This window comes from Leuciscus leuciscus (assembly GCF_965113295.1).
Source record: "Leuciscus leuciscus genome assembly, chromosome: 6".
NCBI lineage: Eukaryota > Metazoa > Chordata > Actinopteri > Cypriniformes > Leuciscidae > Leuciscus > Leuciscus leuciscus.
The window spans coordinates 20,662,113-20,689,306 of NC_138730.1; the positions used below are offsets into that span (position 1 = coordinate 20,662,113).

The window sequence follows — 27,194 nt, forward strand, 5'->3', positions numbered from 1 at the left end:
TACCCATCAGAACCTGATTCATTTTTAAAATGTATAAGAAACTTATTTGATTCTTAGAGGATTCTCATTTGATCCCGTTAGGAATGCTTTGTTAATTTGTTCAAATCGTTGAATCCTACATAGAAATTATTTTTGTATCTATAGAAATGAAAACAAATTAATTGCTTTCCTACCAGCATATAAGTTTGAGAGCTTCATTCACTATTTTTATATTTTTATGATTGAAATGTTGAAGTTTCATGCCCGTTCACACAGAGGACGATAACTATAAAGATAACGATAAAGATATAGTTCTAAAAATCATTCCCAATATTAAAGAATAGCAGAGTTCACACCACAGCTACAACGATAACAACACAGAGAAACGAAATCGTTGAAATCACTTTCAGAAGGATTTTATCCAGCTGATGAACGATAAAAACATTGACAGCCAATCAGAATCCAACTTGCTGTAACGAGCTCGAGCATTTAAAGCGACAGAAAAACACGCGCTTAAACAGAGTTATCTAATATATATAACTAATATAGTTATAATTATTGGTGTGAACGGGCCTGACTATATCCTGCCGTGTTTCCTCCAGGACGCTAGGAGCGCACACACTCCTGCCTGCGCGTGTTTTGTTTATCCGGTCGCAGCGCACCATGAACTTCCTTTTCTCAGTGCAGCGGGAGCAGTATCGGAGTCTGAAGACTTCAGTCTCCCAACCTAAAGGAGAACAAACGATAACAAAATGGTCAGTAAATCACCAAAATACAATGTTCTACTCATTACATTCCCTCACCAGCTATTTCAGCTCGATTTCCATGAAAGATGAACTCATGAAGCGACGGGATGGTATTAGATTCAATCGGTCAGTCCAGTCGCTGCGTGAACGTCAGTGGCACATTTCCCTCGAAACACTAAAATTATATTTTTTCCGACACTAAACGCAAAAAATAAGTATTTCTCCCTTTAGTAGTAGTTTTTGTGAGTGTGTGTTTGCCCTGGTTAAAAGTCTGTTCTTTTATTCGGTTTTGCGTTGTCATGTTTACTGTCACTTCGCGCACTGCATCATCTGATCATAACCAGAGACAGCCAACAGTGTCATTAGGAATTATTGCTCTTCAAATCTCTACTGTCCTGCTTGTCAACAGCTTAACTTACAAATAAAGCTGTCTGTTGCAGGGCTTCGTTAAGGTGGTTAAGAACAAGGCGTATTTCAAGAGATACCAGGTGAAGTTCAGGAGGAGGCGAGGTATGTCAACGTGTTTCCTTACCTTTGGGGAATAATGTTTCCAGTTTTCACCATGAACAGGCCTGAATGTGTTCCTAATGGAAAAACATGAAAACAATCTATGCTGGTCTTTCAGCTGGTTTAGATGGTCAACAAGGATGTCTCAAGTGGCTGAAACTAGTGGTCAACTAATGTCTTAGGGTGGCCTATATATATATATATATATATATATTTTATATATATATATATATATATATATTTTATATATATATATATATATATATATATAAAACAGAAACATCATCACAATATTCAATTTAAAGATAGAAAAACCATGCATAACAATTGCTGAAATGAAATATTTATTTTGAATAATATTTACAAAATTAGAAAGAAATAATTTGAAAATGATTATTTTTTTTTTTTTTTTATGAATAAAAAGGAAGTAATCACTGTAAACACCAGTGCACTTGGTAATCGGGCAAGTCCGTGTGCACTAGGAATCATATTTTTTCAAATAAAGACAAGGTATAACTAATTTTACATACTGCACACAATGAATATGACATGAATACAACATAGTGGCTTACTAAATATAGAGCATTAGGCTATAGTTTGAAATCATGGACTTTGTTTGGCTCAAACTCCTCTAAGGGCTGGTTCACCCAGAACGTGTTTTTGCTTTGAAAAAAGTGAGAAGTATGCAGTTAAAACTCAGGGTGTCGAGATTTAACTTGAACGCAATTCAAGCGTGTTTGCATAGAAAATCAATGGAAAAGCAGTGAAATAAAAAAACATGTTCTGTATGAATAGACCAACTTTAGGATGATTTTTCAACAGTTGTCTAACACACTTTGCCTTTTCAGAGGGAAAAACTGACTACTTTGCCCGCAAACGCCTTGTCATCCAAGACAAGAACAAGTACAACACACCGAAGTACAGGATGATCGTTCGACTCTCCAACAGGGATATTGTTTGCCAGGTATGAACTACTACCATGTCGTCTTTGCCATAGTTTTTGAAATGTTGCTAATTACCGTTGGGTTACTGAGTGTCTTGTCTTTCTCTCTGTCAGATCGCATATGCCAAAATTGAAGGCGACGCGATCGTCTGCGCTGCTTACTCTCACGAGTTGCCAAAGTATGGCATTACTGTAGGACTGACAAACTACGCTGCCGCCTACTGCACCGGTTTGCTGTGTGCACGCAGGGTAAATGTCCTTAGTATTCATGAATGTCTAGTATTGTTCAAATCTCATAGTATGGTCTTACTCAGATTTGTTTTCTGCTTACAGCTGCTGAATAAGTTTGGTCTGGATAAGGTCTACGAAGGCCAGGTTGAGGTGACTGGCGATGAGTTTAATGTGGAAAGCATTGATGGCCAGCCAGGGGCGTTCACATGCTACCTGGACGCTGGCCTCGCCAGAACCACCACAGGGAATAAGGTGTTTGGAGCTCTCAAAGGAGCAGTGGACGGAGGACTGTCTATCCCTCACAGGTCAGTGCATGCTGTTTTATTTTTGCAAACTTAGACAATGGACATTGATTCAGCACTTTTGGATGCATGGGTGCTTTCAAAAAGTCAATTAAATATTCTCCATAAAAATAAGCTACTGTCTGTATGGATTGCCTGAAGTCAATGACGAACACTTGAGGTTTGGGCAAAAAAAAGTCCACGGTTTTTCACGGAATCGCAGTGTTGACCAACATAAAGCTGCATGGTGTTAAAGTGATTCCTGTGTGAGCTGCGCTTCTTGCATCACTACACTATTGACTAGTGATCGCACCTTAATAATGAGAAACACATAGTTGAAGAAAGTTTACTCAAATTCTCGATCACATGACCACTAAACAGCGCTGTGAGATCCAGTGAAAAGTGTTCCAGTTCTGTGCAGAGCCCTCCCATACAAACCACTGATCATCTGAGTTTAAGTGGAAAGCCAGATGAAACAGCTGACATTCTCAACAACATTCATGCAGAAAACAGGAGAAACGTTGCGCAGCGATGATACACTTTCAATCCACAAGTCGCCAACATTTGCCTTGATTTACTATAGTAACACTAACTGAAACCATGGGATTGTGGCAGAAATGTGGGATATTCATATCGAATTTTATATTGTCATACTGGTGTCATGCAGTAGGTGGCGGTATGCACCTTCAAGTGGGTTTGCCAACCGCCATTTAAAGGAAAAGAAACTCAATGTGCTTAGGTCTGTGAGGTCTGTTCTGTCACGCATGTTCCAGCTTCCGTGTTTAGCATATTTGATGCGCACTTTTGTAATGCGCACTTTTTTTCTTTTTGTTGCAGTTATTCTGCTTATTGTAAATATAAAATACAAAGTTTATATCAGTAGTCCTATATGTTTGGAATTACTCTATAGTGAAAGATGCACCTTTTTTACATTCGAGTCCCTGAGAAACACTCTGCACATCCCTGTATACATTGGATTTATTTGAAAAACTTTAATGTACTTGAAGTGTGCACAAAGCACTAGGAAAATTCAAGTATCAGATCTGTACTCGGTATCGGCAGATACTCAAAATTAAATGACTCGGATTGGTGGCACAAAAAACTTTATCGGGACATCCCTAATAATTACAGTATTATTTATTAAGCAATAGCAGTTGCTGTGCATTTGTATTATGCTAAATATCTTTACGCTCCTGTGTGTATCTGTGCGCTCGGTGAAGAGCGTCAAAGATGTCTATTTACAACATGTTTTTGAAGCGTTGATCATTGTAGCCAATCACAGACATCACAGCGCATGAATTAGTCCACTTTTGCAGTGTGTCTGATGATTGTCTTTGCTTTAAGTGATGCCACACATATTGTCACAAGTTCCAAATTTGTGAAGTATGCTGTGAAGTTGTATGTCCTGTCTTTATTGACGGGTATATTGACATTGTAACTTTCTTTCTCAGCACTAAACGGTTCCCGGGCTACGACACTGAAAGTAAAGAGTTTAATGCTGAGGTTCACAGGAAGCACATCATGGGCCAGAACGTGTCAGAGTACATGAGCTATCTGATGGAGGAGGACGAGGACCTGTACAAGAAGCAGTTCTCCCGCTTCATCAAGAACGGCGTCACACCTGAAATTGTAAGAAAGCACTTTGCTGGATCACTTTACTGCTAACTTTTGTTTGCCTTTGGATTTGAATGGATCACACAGTTGGAGTCATTACCTTTAAAGGGATAGTTCACCCAAAAATGAAAAAAATCACCCTGAAGCCATCCTAGGTGTATATGACATTCTTCTTACAGACGAACACAATCGGACTTATATTAAAAAATGTCCTGGCTCTTCCAAGCTTTATAATGGGAGTCGATGGGTCGATGGAAGTTTTTGGAAGTCCATCAAAGCGCATCCATCCATCATAAAAGTGCTCGACACTGCTCTGGGGGGTTAATAAAGGCCTTCTGAAATGAATTGATGTGTTCGTGTAAGAAAAATATCCATATTTAAATCTTACGCAACTAAAATAACTAGCTTCTGGCAGACGGCCGTCCGCAAGTCAACATGTGCCAGAAGAGTAACAGTTGACGATGTAGGATTAGCGTAAGCTTTGATGCCTCTCGCGGTTCAAACAAACAGGGTTGGGCAATCGTGTTTCGTCATTATGTTGTGTGTCAAGTTCAAGGGTTACTCCTTTGGCGTAAATCGATGCGTATTTTCATTTTTGGGGGAACTATCTCTTGAAGCATTGTCACAGAACTTAAACAATTTGTTGGTTCAGGTTCACTTGTTGCTTTTCGCTGAACTAATATTAAAAGAGTCTGGGCACAGATTGATAATCTTTTTAAGATTGGATACAGGAAAGTGTCATTATGTTGATCAGATAATGTATCATCGGTAGATGAACACTATTTGTGACATGATGCTGGTGGCTAAATCTCATTCTTTAATTTCTTGAAGTGTTATTCTTGTTTGTTGTGTACAGTGTAGTATTTGAAAACATTTTCAATCCTGTGCTTTACCTTCAACCATCTCATTATGTGTTATTATCCGGTTCCTGCAGGTTCTAGAGATGTACAAAAAGGCTCATGCTTCCATCCGTGACAACCCGGTTCATGAGAACAAGCCCAAGAAAGAGGTCAAGAAGAAGAGGTGCGTTCACATGCTTTATCATTTTTTCAGTTTTTTTCTTAGGGATGCCCCAGGATGAAAATGATCGCCATAAAGTTGGACAGGATTGACATCATTGTTCATTAGTATCTATATAAATGTTCATTGCAGCTTGACATGTTGCTATAAAAACGAATGTTTGTGCTGTTGACTTAGATAAAGGGTTACGTTTTTAATCTTGCCATAAGATCTCAAGTGTGATGCAAAAATACTGTAGTTGCAACTTATTATAGTACTATATTACTCAAAGTTGCATGTCAGATGATTGTTTTTCCTGTTATTTTTTGTTACCTACATAACCATCTACGACTCTACTATGAGCAGATGAGATGTTTCTTTTCTCATCACTGATGGATATTGTGTTGTAGGTGGAACCGTGCCAAGCTCACTCTGGCACAGAGGAAGGATCGCGTGGCCCAGAAAAAGGCCAGTTTCCTTCGGGCTCAGGAGGCTGTTGAAGACGACTGAAGAGAAGAACTGTCAGCTGCTCCAAAGAAAGTGTGCACCTTTTCCAAATAAATCATTTGGAAAGAATATTGTGTTTGTGGTCTTTGGTACACTAGAGCATGACATGATGTAGATTGACATAATCGGGAGATTATTTGAAACACTTTTAATGTGCAAAGTCATGCAATCAAATCTTATAAAAAACCATTTAACTCTTTATCAGCAGCAGTGTGATTTATAAATACAGAAAATTGAAGCAGTCTGACAATGTACAATCTGAAACATCCCACTGAAAAATGGTTGATGAAAAGACAAAGCACTTTTTAGCTCTTCATTCATTAGTACATTAAGAATCATGACTCTGATGATTGACATTTCATATTGTTTTAGATTAAAATCAAATTTTTACCATATCAAGATGATTTTCACTAGACATGCCTTAGGAGTATAAATTGGGAACCCAACAAACTAAAATGATTAGAAATGTAATGATCACTACTGTGAAATGTCATAGTTGAGAGGCTTCCTTCCTTTAGCATGATTCACGAAACTCCTTGTAAACATTTAGATCGGTAACACTTTACAATAAGATTAAATTCATTTACATTTATTAATCTAGGTTAATTTTAATTTATAAATACTGCTCAATGGTAATTCATGTTTGTAATGCATTGTTAATTTATATAACTTTAAATGTTAGAAATGTGTTAGTATACTTATAACTTAACATAAACCTAGATTAATAAATGCTTTAGAAATATTCTTTATTATTAGTTCATGTTAGCTACTAATGTTATCAAATTGAACCTTATTGTAAAGTGTTACCTTTTTCACACACAAGCATCGATCAAAAAAAAAAAAAAAAACGCACACTCACTGGCAACATGCACATCAAGGCATTGGACTATGTCCATTTCAAAATGGCTCTTTTATGACTTTTTGCTGTGCTCATGTGACAAACATTACAATTACAAGACACACAACCACAGTCGGTGGCGAGTGCATTCCTTAATTTTCTCTGTTAACATCCAACAATGGATGCAAAGTTAGCGTCATTTGCTCCTTCATAACATCTGAAGGAATTGTAAATTTAACATGATCACTGATCAATCGTGTATGACAAAGCATGACGACAAAAACACGAGACAGACGTGAACGTTACTCTAAAGTTGAGCCTGAGCAAAAAGTCCTCACAGATTTAACTCTACCACCTTCTAAAGATAACTTTAATACCAAAGCAGCACTGAATATTGCCATCAGCATGTTTTTCCAGCCAGATTCACAATGACCTGAAGTGCTTCAGAAGACATTCAAGAATCTGAACGTAGTCACCAGCGCATCTTCTTTTTCCTTCAGGAGTCATTGGTGTGCGAGATCTGTTTCCACAGCAGGGTCTTGAGGTTGTTGAGAATGAGCGAGTGCTCCATTTCCATCTGCTCGGCTGAACCTTTGAGAGCCATGCAGGCGTACAGCTGCTTCTCCAGCTCTTCCTGTATATGGTACGGAGCTCCTCGTAGGAGGTAATCCTTCATTGCGCCGCAGGCCCTGGCCAGGTTGGGCTGAGCCACCTCGGCCATGCACCGGTGTTCTGCGCGGTCGCACGAAGTCCTACAGTCCACGCCGTACACGCAGTCCTCATCGTCCTCGCAGCGCTGAAGGATCATGGCCTGTTTGAAGGCCTCCTCAGCAACTACACGCCGCCCGTCCACCAGCCTGAGGTCGTGACGATCGTTGTAACCGAAAGTACTGGCTCTCATGTCGCACATTAAGAAGCTCCCAAAGGTACCGTGGAAGATGTCTTCTATAAGTTCCAGCAAGCCGATAAAGATTTTGGCCTTGCGGGGCCAGGAAGGCGTGAACCACTGGTCCATGCTTTGCCGCATGCCCGTAGGGATCCATAGTTCCATGGGCCACGGCAGACTGAGGCCGTACAGGGGGGCGTGAGGCACCCGCTCCACCACGTACAGGTCCCCGCAGAAGCCCAACAGTCTAGGTGTGTGCTCTCGGTCTTGGAGCACCACTGCCAGCAGAACCTCGTTGAGCTGCAGCAAAGCCCAAACAGACTTGGCCTCGGGGAGAGAGATGAGGCCATCTTTATTGCTGTCCGCCACTGAAAGGATCAGGCTTACCAAACTGGAGAGGTTGGCTTGCTCTCCAACTTTTGCCTGTAGGAACAAAACAAGGAATTGACTGATTTTATGATTTTGTACTCAAATAATTGCAATGAAAAAAGAGATGCCAAAGCCTATAAGGGTGCTTTAACCCAGATCCATATCAGAGCCACTTTAAAAAGGTGGTCTGGGGTACAGTTCACTGCAAATATGAACGCAATAATACTGAATAGGGCTGCACGATATTGAAGAAAATTGCGATATGCGATAACTCAATAAATAATGCGATATTCAATATGCGATACGATAATGCTTAAAGTGAGTAAAATAAACTTAAATTATCTTTGAAATATATTTAAAATTATTTAACCTACATACGTGTTCACATTCTTTTTGTGACAAGAAAATATCCCTACAACTTCTGAAAGCGAACAGCAGTGTTTTACTGTAGCATAAGAAGTTTTTAACATCAGTGTAAACCACAGGGTTTAGGGTTTCAGGAAGGCCTACATTAGGGTTATTTAACAACAGAAACTGAATAATCAAATGTAAAAATAAAACACTGCTTAGTCTTCACTGTATGAATTAAACATATATACTGATTATTATTAAAGCTACAAAAGTTATTCAGCCAAGAGTAGTGAGTGATTTTCTCTTCGTCTTTTGTTCATGACCCCAGTTATTGCAAGCCGTTGCGATATGCATATCGCGATAATTTCAATATATATTGTGCAGCCCTAGTACTGAATTATTTAGTCCACTTAAACTGCCCCTTTTTATTCAGTCGACTGCAAGCTCGCATTTAGATCTGCATCCGTCCAATCAACAGACGATGAATAGAACCAAGTCCTCGCCCAACATGTTTTCTTTTTTGATAATCCATTTCACTCGGATGTACGTCACAATATGAAAGAAAATATATGTTGCTACGTCCATTACATTGCGACTATAAATGCGAGGTGCATTAAGTAACTTCAACCTGTTTGTGGCTTTCCTTTAAAGAATTGAGTGCTCCAACAATAGGGGCTTTCGATAAAATAGGCAGAAACGCACGCGAAAGACCAGCACCCGCCATTTTTTAAAAAGCTGTGTAAACACACAGATTATAGTATATGTATTTACTCCACAAACTAACTCTAAGAACATGGAAAACCGTGATAGATGGACCTCTTAACCTTTACGCCAAGGAGAGCATCCAACGCAACTTTGAGGGGACCAAGAAAAACATGATTATGTATTTCTGCTCAGCTAGCAACACTGGACATCAACCACATGGCAAATGCCAATACCTTTTAATGTACTGTCTACTTTCTTTGTATAACAGTATCTAATAATGTATTAGACAGGAGTCAGGACTGTTAGACAGATCGTAAACTAATGAACACTGAGATTGCGAGCACTGTGTGTCAAAATAAAAATAAATGTCCGCCGCGCCGTCAAAATAAAAGTCACAACAACAAGCGGGACTTACATCACTTCAGAGTTCCTACTAGCGGTGTGAACACAAACAGAAACATTTTCCTAGGGGAACGATTTGTTCTTGGGGAACCACCCTGGTGGCTAGTTCCTAGAACTAACCAGTGCAAAAGCCCCTAATGCGAAAGCCCCCATTGTTTTAAAAAAAACTAATAAAAAAGTATCCAAACCTTCAAATGACTGGCAACCATCTCTTTGAACTTCTCTACAGAGGTTCCTCGAGTGGGTTTGTCAAAGAGTGCGATCTCTTTCTTTGGCTCCAGTTCCTCTCCCAGCTCATAGTGCAGGACGTCACTCAGCTGACACTTAATGATGCCGTCCAGGTCACCCCAGCTGCCTGTATAGACCTAAGAGTAGTGGATGAACACACAATGTCAACATGACAGTACTGAGATGTGGTTTAAGGGCAGGGGTGTCCAAACCTGCTCCTGCTCTAGTGGTCCTGAAGGTTCTGGTGTGTTTAATTATGCTGCCTTCACGCACTATGGGACTTTTCCTGCTTCCCACTTCTGAAGTCGTGATTACGAGCTCGTAATCGTCGCGTTCAAGCTTTATTGTCAGAAAGAACATGAATCATGGAGGACACCAGGTTTATTCTTGCCCATTTATTGGGAATATCTTATTAAAGGGATAGTTCACTTTGAAATTAAATTTTGGTATGTTTTAGCTTACCTCAAGGGCATCCAAGATGTAGGTGTCTTTTTTTCCGCAGTAGTTTCAATTTTGATATTTTTAGGTCAAACCGTTCTTGTCTGTCAGTCATATCATGCAGGTCGATGGTCACTGTCTCAAAGAGCATGCACAGAGTCCAAATTAAAACAATTCCCCGTCATCCAAATTAAACAATTCCCCATCGTAAGTACACATTGATGGCCTAAGACACGAAACGAGCGGTTTGTGTGAGAAAACGAACAGTTTTTATATCATTTTTTACCTCTTGAACTCAGCCACGTCCAAATGATCTGAGAGCGCGGGCGGGTATAGATATATACAATAGATGTCGCCTTGGCTACGGTTTCGCAGGTGAATGCATCGACCTGCATTATATGACTGACAGACAAGAACGGTTTGACCTAAAAATATCAAAATTGAAACTACTGCGGAAAAAAAGACACCTACATCTTGGATGCCCTTGAGGTAAGCTAAAACATACCAAAATTTAATTTCAAAGTGAACTATCCCTTTAAAGCCAAAATTATATTTAGCATATACCATTCATTGACAACCATTTAAACATTCAAAGCTTGCTTACGATTCTGGAATTTTGGTCAAACACAGGCTATTTGTATAAAACATACAATACGCTTCACTAAAGTATTCATACATGTAAATATACACTACTTTAATGATAAGACATGGCTAATATAAATTAATAATAATTACTTGGTATTAACCAATAATGTAGCTATCTTTCTGGTCTCCGCCATGTTTAAAGTTTATTGTCTGCCCAACTTGAGAACTCGGGTATCAAAATTATCCCTGAGCTTCCCAGTGGTAAATATGACTTTAGAGGGCATTCATGTCCAATTTAACTAGGAAAGTCGTATTTACGATAATTCGGATAGCACGTGAAGGCAGCATTAGTGCTAGACTCTGCTGGAAGGTGGCCCTCCAGGAGCAGGACCGGACACCCTATTTTAGGGACTATGGTGAGTGTGGCATCCACATTATTCCAGATAAATTTATTGTTGGAAAATTAATGTTTTGGCCTTTTGTCCATAGAAAATTGATTTTTTTTAAAGAATCTCTCCAAACTGGATAAATTTGAAAACTGCATTTTCACGTTGTAGTGTGGTATTCGGAAATGATGGTATTCGATAATGATGATGCATATTTAGCCATGTGAAGTATATTGTACAGCAATGATCACTTCTGTTCACAGCTGGAACAGCTGTTCCTCCACCTTGGCAGAGCTTTCAATGTTCATTTCAAACGGAAAGGGTGAAGCTGATTGGTTGGTTCTTGTCACATGACTTGCGGTGTGCTTGCCTTGCAGCATTCTGAAAAGTTGAGATTTTTCATCTCGCTGCAGTGTAAACACACCTGGAATAAATGAGCATGTCACAATGCATTAGTGTCGCAATAACGTTGCTCTCTATTGTAAGCACACTTGTCACGCATCTACTATTAAAATAGCGAACTTGAGTATGCAAAAGTCGCGACATGAACGACCCTTAAATAATATGGAATGCCGATTGAGTGCAACCTAATAAAGTGATCATGCCAGAAGAATAGCATGAGAATATTATGACGTCTGGTCTCTCAGTATCACCTCAGTGAGCTTTTATGATGTTTCACGCATGCACAGCAACGTGATTTAAGAAATTTTCAGATGTTTCAGTGTGGATGAGAAACTTTTGGAAAATGCTTAAAAACGCTTGTGTGGACAGAGTTCGTTTTGAAATGAAAGAACCCTTTTTTTTCCCCTTTTTTTTTTACATCTCCAGATTAATGTGGACGTAGCCTTATTGTGTCATACCTGATTGTTTGGCTTGGTGGAGAGGCACCTTCCAAAGTATAGTGAGCTTTCTTCACACAGGCTGCTACAGGCGGAGCCATCAATAATACCTTTGCTGTATTTGTCACACTGTTGGAAAAGGAAGGTCCATTTCAATGAGCATGTAAGTGACATTCTGTCGAACAAGTGGAAGCGTTTCAATAAGATGTTGTGTAATGGCTTAAATACGGGAGAAACATTTTCACTACATCACCAATAGGTGGGGCTGGGGGTTAGGTAGTACATGGATGTTTGTTTCTATCTCATTTATGGCTTAAAGGGATAGTTCACCCAAAATTCAAAGTTGCCATAATTTACTCACCCTTATGTTACATCAAACCCATATGACGTTCTTTGTTCCATAGAACACAAAATATGTTTTGCAGAATTTTTAAGCTGCTCTTTTCAATACAGTTGGCAGTGGATGTTGAGCAGAGGCTGTCAAGCTTAAAAAAAGGACATAAAAGCACCACAAAAGTACCATAAAAGGGGGTTATATGACTTATGTACTATATTATAAAAGTCTCATGCCGACATACAATAGCTTTGTGTGTGTCGGATTCAAAAAAATCTGCTAAATGTCTTTTTGCTTTCTATTGAATATGCATTTAGAACATGAGGGTGAATTTTCCTTTTCATTTCTCTTTTTAAGTGAACTGTTCCCTTTAAATGTCACTGTACTGTTATTAGGGATGCACCAATATTAAAATCATTATTATTCTATGTTTTGGCCAATAATCGATAAAAAAACCTAAAATAAATACAAGAAGTGAATGTAGGCATCACATCATTTGCTGAAGATTTGATAAAGAATACAGTTAACACAACAGTGTTAAATTATTCGTTTTTAAGATTAACTTTAAGTGAGCGTCAGATGGCAAAGGTAAACTAAATTTTTAAATTAGATCAAGGTGTGCCAATATGAATCTGAAATGAATGCAACTGTCAGAGAGGGTCGTACTCACAATGATGCTCTTGCACTCTCGTCCTCTGCACAGCTCAGTGTAAGTAGAGTATTGCACATACACAACCCAACTACCCACAAATACAGCAAGCCATGTGAGAAAGAGATACTTCACTCGAGTGTAGGACAGACGAGCCTAAGGGGAAAGAAGCAGAAAGTAAACAAGCCTGGGTCATGAACTTTAACACAGTCCATGCTAAAAGGAAACTCAAATCCTGACTGAACACGAGAAGTCAAATATTTACTTGTAGTTCATGACTCATGTGAAATTTCAAAAACAAAAAAAAAGAGGCTGAATACACACATCAATACAGCAGTATGTCATACTGCAAGTTACAGCACACAGAAAACCTGCTACAACAAGTCCAAATAAATACACCCATGTCTACAAACCACTTACTTTCTAACTACCATCCAATGGGTCATGAAATGAGTACAGCCACAATTTGATCATTCTTAACTAAAGCAAGGTCAATATTCATCTGCTACATTAACTCATTTTAATTAAGTCCCTATGACAGACACCCTAGACTAGAGGGTTGGTTCTCTTGCACACAAAGGCTTTGAACTACAAAAAGACCTGCATGAAGCTCTTTATGCTGCAAAAAAAAAAAAAAAAAAAAAAAAAAGGCTATGGTTACAGCGGTCACCAAAGCCTTAGCATGTCACTTTGGGCATCAAGTTTCACAACAGTTTAAAGTGAAAGGCATCAGGGGGCATCACTATGTAGAGAAGTAGCTTTGTAGCCACTAGAAGTTGTCTTTACTGGCTATTTGTGCTTTTTCTTTGTGGCTTTACTGAGATAGTACAGAGAGCTAGCAGGAAGCAAAGTGGGAGAGAGAGAGAGAGAGAAAGGATCAGAAAAGGTACCCAAGCCGGGACTCAAACTCAGGTCACCTGAAGCGCAACATGTTTAGAGATCAATTCCACTTACTTTTGATCAAGCCCTTGCTGGATAAACATATCAATTACAAATAAATCTTACTGACCCAAAACATCTGAACAGTAGTGTTTACATTATTAGATTACAGTAGAGCCGAATATACAACAATGGCTCAAATCAATTATTTAATTACTTGGCAAATGCTGTAAAACATTATAAATCTTCAGGTCAAGTATGAAGAATAAACACCAGCACTGGTTGTTCTTTTATTTGTTCATTAAAACTGTTAGAATACAAACTGCATAATTCTTTCACTTTGTTGCAAATGGCAAGGTACTGGCAGTGTTTATAGGCTTTATTTTCATATTTGTGTTGGGTACGGGCGTACATACTAAAGCCGTGTGCTACATATGCAATTTTCATGCCTGTGTACGGGGCGGGCCTGTGTGAAAGTAATTGCTATATCTGTGGGTGCAAACTGTGGTTGAGGTCCATGTAAATAAAGCGGTGCAAAGCTTAATGTGTTCTTTTTGATAGAAATAAGTCATTGCGCTTCAGATGTCTGAGACGTCTATTCTCAGCGTAAAGTCTAAACTCAGCCTGTGCATTTGCTGTTTGGAGATTTTACTAGCAGGTGCTATGTAGTACAAGTACTTTTTACTTTTTACACCTCTGACTTTAAGTATGATACTGGGGCATGCCATCTCCAGATATTTTCAGACGACTCTGTGGTCATGGGATGTTTAAGTGAAGGAAAGAAAGAGGAGCGCATGGTGGAAAGCTTTGTGGACTGGTGGCAAGCAGAACAATCTCCAGCTTAACACAAACAAAACTAAGGAGATGGTGATTGATTTTAGGAGATCTAAACATGCAGTGTCTCCCATCAGAATTAATGGTGAAGAGATTCAGACTGTCACGTCTTATAAATATCTGGGAGTGCATTTGGACAACAAATTGAGCTGGGCCACTTACATTGATTTAAAAAAAGGACAGTGAGTCGTCTCTATTTCTTGAGGAGATTGAGATCTTTTGGCGTTCGGGGAGAAATGCTCCGTTCCTTTTATGAGTCAGTTGTATGCTGGGGAAGTGGAATCAGGATCAGCGATGCAAACAGACTGAATAAACTGATAAAGCCAGCTCTGTGTTGGGGACTACCCTTGGCCCGCTGGAGGTGGTGATGGAGAGGAGAATCCTAGCCAAACTCTGTCATTTTGTGTGAAACTGCTCACCCTTTAAATGGTATCGTTGGAGCACAGGAGAGTATATTTAGTAGGAGGTTGATTCCTCCTCCGTGTGAGAAGGAGAGATATTTTAGGTATTTTATTCCTGCTGTGATTAGGCTGTACAACCACACCCTAATTTGAAGTATGTGCAGAATAGTGAGAGTATATGTATAAGCATTTATATGGATATAAGTGTTTATGTGTGTATTTGCGTGAATGTATAGGTATATGTATATGGGTATATTTAGGTATGTACGTATGCATAGGTATGTATACGGGTATGTATGGTTTGCGTATTTGCGTATATGTATTTATGTAGATGCACGAATGGAAGTTATTTAGTCTATTTAATATTTTAATATTTCAGTCCATATTACCGTAATAACTTGTTTTAAAAAAATATTTTGAATGGTTTTGCTTGGACTAGGGATTGAGTGGCATTGTTTTGGGGTATTGAGTGTGTACGTGGGTAAGGGAATTGGAGGTGTTTTTGAATTTGTTATGTTAAGTAGGTCGTTGTGTGGTATTTTGTAATTACTAGATTATTATACAGATTATTGAGATTGTTGTCTATTTTTGTTATGCTTGTTGTCTCGATTTCTGTTGCTGCTGTAACACCTTAATTTCCCCTCAGGGATTAATAAAGGAAGTCTAAGTCTAAGTCTAAAGAACATCTGGAATTACAGTGAAATGATTACAGAAAATTACAGTTAATAACTAGTCATGATCTAAGACATACTGCTATCAAAATAAGACAAATGTGTTTACAATGTGAGAACCAGCCAAGAGCAGCAACACTGACTCAACCAAAGGTGTAACATTGGTGATTACTTTTGCAATTCTGTTTGGTGCTACTAGTGAAAATTATTACACACTTCAGCTTTAAGAATGTGAATCAAAGTAGTAGAAGACCCATTATGTGGGCTTGAGGTGCTGGTTCTGTAATACAACAGCAAGCTCAGATTTTATTTCCTTCCATAACTCAGAAATCCCATTCACTCTTTATAGGAGAAAACTGTAATGAAGCTGGTAGGTATAAATACTGGTTTCCTTCAGACATGATTACAGGTTAGTTTCCCAGAAGGACTCAGTCTTTAAAAAGTCCAAATTAGATTTGTCGGAAATGTTCTCCCTTGTGACTCCTATATCATTCAACCTTTCATAATTACTCTCACATGATTTTTGGAGATCCAGACAATACAGTCCTTGCATCACTTTAAGCAAGGACTTGACTTTTCTTTTCTTTTTTTAAATTGTTGATAGTATTTTGATAGAACAGTTTGAGACAGGAAGCAGAGGACAGAAGGATAGGGATAGGAGATTGGAATCGGGAAAGGGAAGTTTGGGAAGATGATTAGCACCCATTGCCTTCCTATATGCACATCATAAGCGACCTAAACTCAGAGTACATGCTCTGAACCCTATGGCTCTGACAGGACTTGGTATTTCTGATATCTGGGGGGTATTCCAGAAAGCAAGGTTAACCCACCATCACATTAGCCCCTTTCAGACAGCGCTTTGAACCCTGGAAATTGCCAGAGGGCCTTCTGTGTGAACGCAAACACGACCCGGGATTGATGCCGGGTCGATGCTGGGTTGGGGACCTAGTAACATTGCCGTGTTCAGTCCCGGAACGTGCGCTGTGAACAAAAGCCATAATAATGCCGTGTCGTAGTGATGACGCTGAAGCCAGGATCGTTCACCAGCTGTGAAACGATACATAATGCGCAAGTTTATGATCGAATCAGAGAAAAAAAATGCACAAGCGTGGTTTCTCGAAAGAGAAATCGCAGCTCATAAGCAAACTTAAGACGCTACTGAGACATTACAAGTCACATCGATGTTCAAAAACGCAAAGTTCAATCCAGAGTATGTTCATAGTGAAAGCCCAAAGACATTTTTAATAGTGCACCAGATTCACCACAGAGTCACAATGGAAAGGCACGCTAAAGTATATATATATATAGTGTATCAGCACATATGCACTGAATACCTCTGAAATAAACTAACCCTGTGACATAACTTACTTACATATACTTGAAAGTTGAAAGCCTGAAAGTTAATTCCATTTTTGGAAACTGAAAGTTGAGGTTATCCCCATAGTTGTATGTAAACTTACCCGGGCATGTTGCATAACCTGCTTTCTGGAATACACCACCCCTGTAATGCCACACAAGAAAAAGTTTTCTGCTTATGAAGAGAGTCAACAACAAAAGTAGGCTATGTCATCTAATGAAGTTCAGACACTGAAAGCCTCCCTTCCCCCCGTCCTTTGTATCAAACAACAATCACTGTACATCACTTTACAAACATCCTGTACCATGGCTGAAAAGTTTAAGAAGTTGCTACTCAAATCCTATTGAAAAGAAGCAATCATGTTGTCCAGCATATGAACTTGTCTTGAACAAAAGAAGTCCAGGAAAATCTCCAAGAAAAACTCCATCCAGATGTGTGTGTGATCATGAGATGAATGTGAGGCAATAAACTGAGGAAAATGCCAGATTCCCCGTACAAATGTCTCAGTGGAGCTTGTTTCAGACTAAGCTCCTTGCTGCCAAATCACGCTAGTCTGTGTTTTATGGAGCACATTAGGGTGGTGTCCAAGTATAGAGCTGCAAATCAACCACCCCAAACCTTCACATTACTATGTATAACGTTTCCTCTCAACCTTCGCAAGCACTATTCAGTGTAAAAAGGAGTTCAGCAAACTGCTGTCTTGCTGCTGAAATGGCGTAATTAACTGTTTTGGCTAACAAGCAGCTTCAGCCCAGAACAATTATCTAAGGAGAAGCTGTTTCACACATAAATGTAGCCCTGGGTCCATTTTCAGAAATCAATCTGACAGCCCTATACAGAGCCAGTCTGCCAGACACAACGCTAAGGAGAACACTTTAAGACAAACCATTCTGTCTTGTGAATTTAAGGTGTTTTCAAAATGGACTTTCTTCATGCTACCTATGCTCACATTTGCAAAACTAAAGGGTCCAACCCTTTATACTTAAAAAATAGTGAGGATAAAGATAATTGCTAGCATTGAAATCCAAGAGTACTAAAGGAATGTCAAAATGGCTGAAAAACTCCATTTGAATTTTAGACCAAAATATAACTAATTACATTTATGAATCAAATATAATTTTGTAAATTGCACAAACAATTATAAACAAAACAGCATCATGTAATTATGCATAGTTTAATACAAAGGGCCAAGGCGCCAATCACACAGAGTACTTTTTGCGTTTAAAACGTGCAGTGGAATATAAAAAAAAGAAGCAAAAAGTTTAGAGACATGTTTTTTTAAATTTGAACTTCTTTTAACTTTCCATGGCTTTCTAAGCATGTGGCTCTGTCATGAGAGTGCAACGGTCAAAGATGTCCGTCTAGCTCTAGCACGTTCTAAATGCACTTTTTTTTTTTATGTGGATTTTTCTTTTAAATTTAACAAATATTCCAAATTCGAATTTTTATTTCACAGCCCTAAAGTACTTTAGTGTCCTTGTGCAGTTGTCACCCAAAAACAATGCCAATTAGGGCTGCATGATATATCATATTAGTATCGATATCACGATGTGCCATCCACGATAGTCACATGCGCGACAGGGATCGTAGTTGATTGGCTCCAGTTCAGAATAGAGTGAAAGTTTTTCATTTATTTTGCATGTGTTTTTAAGTCCTGTCAGTTTAAACGTCAAGAGCAAGAAGACTGGAACTCATGCGCTGTTTTCTGTGCGTGCAAACAGAGCCGCGAAGACAGCACGTGAACACCAAATTCAGGTTTCTTTCTCGTCTTTTGAACTTGAACGGACAGGTGAACGCAAAATTAAGTCAAAATGCCTGTCCCGATGAGTATCCTCATAAACACAGTCGGTTGTGTTAAACAATTAAAAAAGAAAACGGATGCGTATCATTATATTGCATACCTGCATTCGTCTTAAAGGGACAGCAGCCTAATATAAACCCAGCTTTGTGTCACCAATGTCACCAAAGAGAAAGAGAAAATTACTTTTGTAGCTTTAACAAAAAAAAAATGTTTATTAATTAAATGTATTATATTTAACGTATACAGTAAAGACTATGCAGTGTTATTTTACATTTGATTATTCAATCTATGTACCTGATTTACCTGAAAAACAAAGCACTGCTTATTTCATTTGTATCATTATTGTATTGTATTTATCTATGCTTGTAATTTGTTTATTATTCTCTCTGCAGATGCACTCTTCAACAAAATCACCCTAATCATCTTAGAATGATCAATTCTTTACAAATAGAGCTTTACGAGTCATCTGGTGAAATTGTTTTCATACCGCATTTATAGGCTATATAGCAGAAAAACTAAATATCGCAATGTCAGTTTTTTCCCAATATCGTGCAGCCCTAATGCCAACCTAATAAATCACTGAGGTTAAAGTAATCTTTCATTGAAATGTAATAACTCGCTCTGGAGAAAATTTCCTTATCAGATGCCAATCTGTTGTCAGATAGTTTTAAAGTCACTATGAAATCTAAATGGACTATTCTTATTTTTTTAATAACCATATCAAGTCCTTTCTTAAATTTGCTCTCATTTCAGAAGACTTTTCACTCTGATATACGTCACAGCAGGGAAGAAATAACTACCACAACATCCATTTCATGCCGACTTTATCCGTGTCATGGCGGCCCGTTTACAACAAGGATGATAACAGCATATAGAATGATAGTGTTGGAATCACATTCAGAGCTAATTTTTTTCCCAGCTGATGAACAATAAACACTGAAAGCCAATCAGAATCCATCCGACTTTCAAGAGCTTGAACATTTAACAGTGTACCTCCAGTGTTTCAGGAGGAAATAGTCCTCTAAGTGACTTCAAACAAGCATTCAGACTTGGTTTCATTCTCTTAAAAAAACACAGTACTCTAATCAATTCACAATGGATAAAAACATCTGCTGCCGCACATTTTATTTTCCACAAATCAGTGGTCCATCACACCATCAACACCAGAAGAATCTGATGCCACATGCTCCCTGTTCCTACGACCTGCTGCTTTCCGGACTAGAGTCAGCATTCCTGCATGGAAGGACCAGCTCTGGCACTGTCAGCACAGAGCTCAAGTCAATTCATCATGCTGCCGATTCCTTCTGATGTGATTCACTCGACCACACACACCTTCATTTTCTTGTTTTTTGGTACAGCTGTGAAGTGTCATGAGTTCCGAGAAACTCTACTTCCACGCCATTTCACTTTAGCTCATGTGCGATACAACATTCACTACTGTAAGTACTGCCAGAAATAAACTTTTTATTAAGGAAATGACCCATGCATGGAATTAACTTTCATTTTTACTAACCAAATAAAAATGGTCTATTTGTCAAATTCTTCAACTTGTTTCGATTTAAAACAAAATCGACTCTATTTACTTTGTTAGCACACAGTCTTGTGGTGAACAATTAATCTGTGCAAATTATTCAAAAAAAACAAAAAAAATTGTCTTCAAAATCTTTAGTCAAAATATGAAAATTAAGATTCCCTTAAATTAATATTCTGTTTCAAATTGGTTACAATACTGAAGTAAAGTCAGTTGATACTTCCAGTTCATGGACTTTAATTGAAATAAACTGTCAGTATGAACAATTATCAAATCTACCTCAAATACATATAATGCTCAAGATATCATTATACAATAAACACTCTGCTAGAAAACATTTGAAATAATCCACTTGTTAAGTTGTGACTAGGGATGCTAACGATTAATCGTCGATCGATTAATTGACAATAAGAATTTAATCGATAAAATGTATCGATGATAGATTAAGGTCATCCTTAGATTAAAGGCGGTATCAGTGATTTCAGGCCCAAAAATATTTTTATCACATTCATCTAATCTTTCCTAACGATCCGCTAGCTCTCCGCCCCATAAGCATGCCGTCAAAAAAACGTGTCTCTGTAGGCAGCCTAGGCTCTGAGATCTGCACACAAAAACAAATGGTTTAGCCAAACACTCAAAACCAAAACAAATAGTGTTCCAACCAATCACTGACAGGGGGAGGGTGTTGTGAGGTTTTGAGCCAGCTTTTTCTTCAGCTCTGACTTCGCGTGCAGCCGTGCACGAGCAAAAAACCTCACAACACCCTCCCCCTGTCAGTGATTGGTTGGAACACTATTTGTTTTGGTTTTGAGTGTTTGGCTAAACCATTTGTTTTTGTGTGCAGATCTCAGAGCCTAGGCTGCCTACAGAGACGCGGTTTTTTGACGGCATGCTTATGGGGCGGGCAGCTAGCGGATCGTTAGGAAAGATTAGATGAATGTGATAAAAATATTTTTGGGCCTGAAATCACTGATACAACCTTTAAGTAGTTTTGAGGTGCGTGTGGCTCATGCGCAAAACATAAGCAGCGGACACGAGAGGAAATATGAAGCGAGCGAGCGAGCCGTAGTCACATATTCTAAGGCCCTGTTTCACAAACAGGACTTAGATTAAGCCAGCACTGTTTCAAATGCACACAGTAAATCAAAACCTGTCAACCGGAGCAATAAAACCAATCGAAGCGCGCTCCAGCTGTAAAACGGTGTCTGATTGGTCTCTACCCACTATACAAACCCACCACACCTGAGATCCAGCTTCCATTGGTTGATCTTCCAAATGACGTTGGAAAACCTCTTGATCATGACATGATCGGATCCAGAAAGTTCTATAGCTTTAGCAAAGCAGCATGTCATGTGACTCTGTGATCCACCACGTATTGTCCTATGTTATGTTTGGGCTCGTTCGAGACCACATGCTCTAAATAAAGATAATGCCATCTACTATAGTTAACTAATGTTACGTGAAGTTACATACAAAAAATTTAGTGAAAAGCATACTGTTGGCATGTGCATCGCAGAGATTTTTCATACAAATACTTGGTTTGGTCTTTAACCGAAACAAATATGCTTGTTGTATTCTGCTAGTTTTGTCAACGATATATGACACAAGTGTATCTGTTATGTACGATGATTTTAAGGATCACATTTCCATTTAAACAGTTACTTTTTCACACTATGAAAATGGAGCACTTCTAATATGTCAGCAAATTTAAAAGCACTTGTTAAGTGTTGGTCATATTCCCTAACTGGCTTCTTCAAGCTTATAAGGTCTAAAACAACACCTATTTTGTGTTGGTTAAGCAAGGGGTTGTTGTTAAGTAATGTGATAACTTAGTAGCACCCCCGCTTCGGATTCAAGAGATTAAGGGTAATGAATAATCAATTAATTGATCGTTAATTTAAACAATGACTGGTTATGGGAATTTATGTAAATTGACATCTCTAGTCATGACGCAAGCTTCCAAGCTTTTATCTCAACAGTCGTTTATGAGCAATATTTATTCATATCACAATACTAATAGTATTATTATCATTACTGTTATTATGTCTTTTGTTTGGAGTTATTATTCAGAGCTTTTTTATATCAAAATTCAAGTCATATTAGCTCTGAGAAAGCAAATCTATGACTAATATGACTAATAACCACTAATACTTATATGTTTCCCCACTTTTGGTGGCATCTCTGCCTTTCATTTCTGAAAAACTTCAACTTCTGAAATCAAACCTCAAGCCTGTCTGAGTAGAAATATTTGGTAATTCTGAAATCAGCAGAGGATTTTGGAGGTTGTCACTTGAAATAAACATAATGAGGGATATTATTGTTTTCAGTGCAATCTGTACATATCTGTAAAAAGTGTTTTAGGGTTTTATTTTTTATTTAACCCTGAAACGCATACCTCTGGTGGGCTTTAGTGACCCAGGACGTCATTCACTACCCTCTTCCTCATTCATTTTTTAAAGTTATACATCAACCTTCTTTGTATTCCTCAATCAATTCATTAAAATAATACAATTATAAAAGAATGCCTGCTCTCCCATTCATTTTTCTGTAAAAATTGTATAGGTGTGTAACAGTGTAAGTATCTTTTTTCTGCACAACATTAATTGAATCTTTGATTACTGAATAAGTGCAATTCACCTTTATTCCACAAGGTGTCAATGTCTGATACACAATGCTTAAACCTTAAAGGCACACTATGCAAGATTTGTACCTTTATATAACAGCTTCGAAGTCATTTCGATGGTAAACGAACTCGTAGTAAGGCGAATCATCCCGACAGCAAAGCAGGGGGGGACGCCGCTGGCAAAACCAGCAATGCAGGTTTGGAGAGGTGGCGCCCCGACAAATCTCGCGAGAATCACAACTTGCTTTACGGCACGACGTCACATACATCAACAACATATGAAGCAGACTCTATGGAAGACACTAGCACGCATTTCAGACGTGAATCATGGCACAGTCAACGAAGAAAACGCGGTCGGAAGAGTCATGGAAAAGAAAACGAGAAACTGACCGCGTGAGGAACCGGCTCTGCGTGAGTGGTATTTACGACAGTAACGTTAAATACAAGTACTCCACAGCGACTCTAGGGGTCGCTGTTTGACAAAAACGGAAACTGCATAGTAGGGCTGTCAACGAATATTCTAAATTCGAATATATATTCGAATAGTTTTAAAAAACAGAAATTCGAACGTGAAAATGAATATTCGAATGTGAATTTCGAATATGGAAAAACACGCCCGCGGAAGCAGAGGCGCGGCTGTCTGCTTTGCGAGTGGGCGCGCGCGCTGCCTGAAGCCTTGTTTATACTTTCGCCTGTCTCCGCAGCGCGAGTCTCCGCAGACTGCGCGCGCACCTCCCCCAAACGGACGAGGCGTTTATACTCGACGCGCTCGCCGTTGTACTATTCTTTGAAACGATAGGGGGCGATTCGCGCTCGTGCGGACGCGTCGAGTATAAACAAGACTTGAGGGACAGGTCACACGAGTCGCACTGTCTAGCACAGCGTCACTGCTGAAAGTTGACAGTGCACTAAAAGACAATGGAATAAATTGCAGTCAGTTTTTCCTTTTTTTAATACAAGCACCAATAATGTAAGTAGCCTTTTTCTTTTTTAATAGCACTTTATTTTTTATGAACCTCAGGGTAAAAGTTCTTTGTTGTCACATTTCTCGGAATTGTGTGCCTCATTTTATTTAACGTTAAACAGAAAAGTTCCATGTTTACCACAGCACAGCTCGCTCGGAGCGTTCAATGTCGGTTCTATACTGTAAAACTTCAATTAATGTTAATACATTTGTTTCAATCACTGAATGAAGCCTGCTATATTTGGGACAAGAGTCGCGACCTTAAATTGCTTGCACAAAACTCTTGATCAGCACTCAACATGTGCTTATTGTTGTTCATTTAAACCGTTATGAGCAGAGAGAGCGTGAGCGCGAGAGAGAGAGAGAGAGAGAGAGAGAGAGAGAGAGAGAGAGAGAGAGAGAGAGAGTGCCTGCGAGTGAGCGAGACTGAGGTCTGCGGTCTTGGCCATTAGTTTATTTACTTGGTTTTGTGTTGGTAATACATTGTCAAATATGTTTAAACTTAAATTAACTACCTATACAAGTTATGTATGTCTCTTTGTATTAATTTGTCCTGTTATTGACGTAATGCGCGTCATTGAAAAAATGCGCAACCAGATGTTCGAATAGTTCGAATATTCGTATGTTTTTTAGAGGGAATATTCGAACGTCATTTTTGAGCAATTTTGACAGCCCTACTGCATAGTGTGCCTTTAAGTGACGTTTCACTCACAGCAGGCAGAAAACAAAAGAATAGGAAGTTTCATCAGCAAAACTTGAAATGGCTCAACGATTTACAGCAGAGCAAGTACTGAAACCAATCAAATATTAGTGTCACTGTCACTTGATGGTGGATCTGATACAAAAGCTGTCAGCAATCAAAATATTGATTTTGAAGATGTTGAAAATGATCGTTTTGAGAAAAAGTTTGAGATGGCGAATATGAGCCAAATGCTGAATGTACTGGGAAGTACATGAGTAGCCTACATTTCCAGTGATGATGGTATTAAACATCTGCTCAAACTGAACCCTTCCAATCTCCAAAATGTAACAAAATATGCTTTATTTTCTTATTTTATATTATCACCACAGGTCGAGATCAATCTGTGTTAGATACATATTAGCTAAAGACCCAAATATTAAATAATGATTGGCGAAACATTCATGCATTTAAGGGTTAAGGACACTTTCAAAAGGATTAATGTACACAAAATCTGCAAAGAACAGATTAAAAATAAGGAAAATATAATATCATACAAAGAAAGGTGTGTACAATGGTTTAAAAAAAAAAAAATCCCAACCTGCTAAACAAACTGGAACCGGATTGACTGCTTTTTCAGAAAAAATCTCACTGAGCTTTTGGAAAATACAAGGTCCTGAGTCTGCAAGAACTTATAGTAATTATATTGTCTATGTCTAATAATAACCTCAAAATATCGAACTTGGTAATATTTTAACTCTAATTGCTAGTGTATTTTTCAAGTAATCTTTTCATCTGTAATTCCAGTAATTCCACATTCAGAGCCATTGACCATGTGAACTAATTGCTTTATATAGTTTGCTACTTTAAATGTTTATATGAATACCTCTAGTTTAGGATATGAACCATAAACAATGATTCACAACCGTTTATGTGCAAATTAAACAAACATTGCTCATGTGTGCTGTAACCCTGGCTTCTGTTTAAGCTCCTTATAGTCCTGTTGTGAGTTATACAGGCTGACATGAGACCGTTTAACTTCGTCCAGTGAAGGGGATTAATCTCACAGCAGAGAAGCCCATGGCAACCCAGTCCTCTCAAGGGTAAATGGAGAACTTATTTCCATAAATAATAAGTAAGAATTCCCTAACCATTTGCCTCTGACGTAAAAACATATTCTGAACTGCAGTTCAAAAGCGAGAGTTACCGTCACACGACAACGGTCGCTGATCAAGAGCTGACAGATTCAAAGCAGATTAGAGCAGCAGCTGCACTCGTTAAAAACAATATAAATTAAATATAAGAAAAAATTCTCTCGGCTTTAAAGGTCATTCACATTGCTCCGTTCATTCTCACCAAGCATTCGCTGAGATAGTAGCATTTCATTTCAGCATAAAAATAGGCTACTGCATATACATTTTCATAAGCATTATTACCTGAAAGTGGTAAGTCTTTGACAGACAGGCCCGTGAAAACAGACCCCTCGCCATTGCAGAAATGGATCATCTCAAAGACTGTGAGCTATCTAGAGCAGAGTCTCCATATGCCGAATAAGAAAATGAAATAATGTTCAGCGAACTTCAAGTGATTCGGCTCGCGCGACACATGACGTGTACTGTGCTCACGGCCAGCCGATATCCTTACATATTATTAGACTCCCCGAAGGATACTGTGTAGATTTACGCGTTGTGTTAAGAATTCATGTTATTCGGTTCGTCAGGGTTGGTATCCAGCGTCTAACACTTTCAAGTACAGCTGTTATAAAGCAGCGAGACAGCAGCATGTCAAGGGCGCAGGCGTACACATTCAATTTCTGCAGCCGACCTAATGTAGGGCTAGTGCTTTTTTTTCTTGAGCAAATTGTGCGTCATGTTTACTGGCGCCCTCTATTGAACACCATGCACATAATACATTTTTGGTGGTATCATATGCAAATTCAAACACCTAATAGTCATAAATGCTAATATAGTTGCAACTAGCAATACATAACATGTACAAATTATGTATTTGTCACGTCTGTATATCATTTGTTGTTATTATGTAGATTAGTATGACCCCGAAAGTTATATTTTTAATTTTAATCTCTGAATTGGATGTATTATTTTAGGAAAGAGACTCTGGCTTGCTTTAATTTTTGTGGGGACATTTTTGTAAACTATTTCAGTTTTATTTTTGCCCAGTGCTAACAGTTAGGCTATCTTGAATGTTTTAAACTGAATTGTGTTTTGTTAGGATTCATTCATGCTTGTATTGTATATAGAGCAGGGTTATTATGGTTATAGGTACACCATGTAACACTATGTATGGTCGGCTAGCGGTTAAAAAAAAATGCATTTTGCGGAAGAACATTGTTTTAGTTGTGCTGGCTCTGCACTGTAAAATCTAACAGTTGTTCTTACTAAGACTTTTTAGTTAACTTTACTTAATGTCCAATAATTTGTTGAGCTTAAAACAATTTAGTAATCTTCTGTTTGCATTCTATGCCTTCGTTACTCAGAAAACCCAAGTAAACATTACTTGACTGGTTTGAGTACCATTTTGCCAAAGCAAAAAAATAAAAAAGTAAATAAAAAATAGGCGGGGCAAATGGTTTTTGAGGCGGGGCAATTTTTAATAGACTTTTCACTAATTTCTTCC

General features: G+C 38.5%; 2 protein-coding genes across 2 annotated transcripts; one reads left to right on the top strand and one right to left on the bottom strand.

The window, feature by feature from the left end:
* The first annotated feature begins 610 nt into the window (after positions 1–610).
* Positions 611–5,876, top strand: rpl5a (ribosomal protein L5a). Its single transcript, XM_082172479.1, has 8 exons — positions 611–734; positions 1,166–1,235; positions 2,081–2,196; positions 2,290–2,424; positions 2,509–2,711; positions 4,139–4,316; positions 5,236–5,324; positions 5,711–5,876. The coding sequence occupies exons 1-8, from the start codon at positions 732–734 to the stop codon at positions 5,808–5,810; spliced, it is 894 nt and encodes a 297-aa protein (XP_082028605.1). The 5' UTR covers positions 611–731; the 3' UTR covers positions 5,811–5,876.
* A 64-nt stretch (positions 5,877–5,940) lies between these two features.
* dipk1aa (divergent protein kinase domain 1Aa) lies at positions 5,941–26,395 on the bottom strand. Its single transcript, XM_082172474.1, has 5 exons — positions 25,994–26,395; positions 12,839–12,973; positions 11,856–11,963; positions 9,547–9,723; positions 5,941–7,954 (listed from the first exon to the last, which is right to left on the bottom strand). The coding sequence occupies exons 1-5, from the start codon at positions 26,045–26,047 to the stop codon at positions 7,142–7,144; spliced, it is 1,287 nt and encodes a 428-aa protein (XP_082028600.1). The 5' UTR covers positions 26,048–26,395; the 3' UTR covers positions 5,941–7,141.
* Positions 26,396–27,194: the final 799 nt, after the last annotated feature.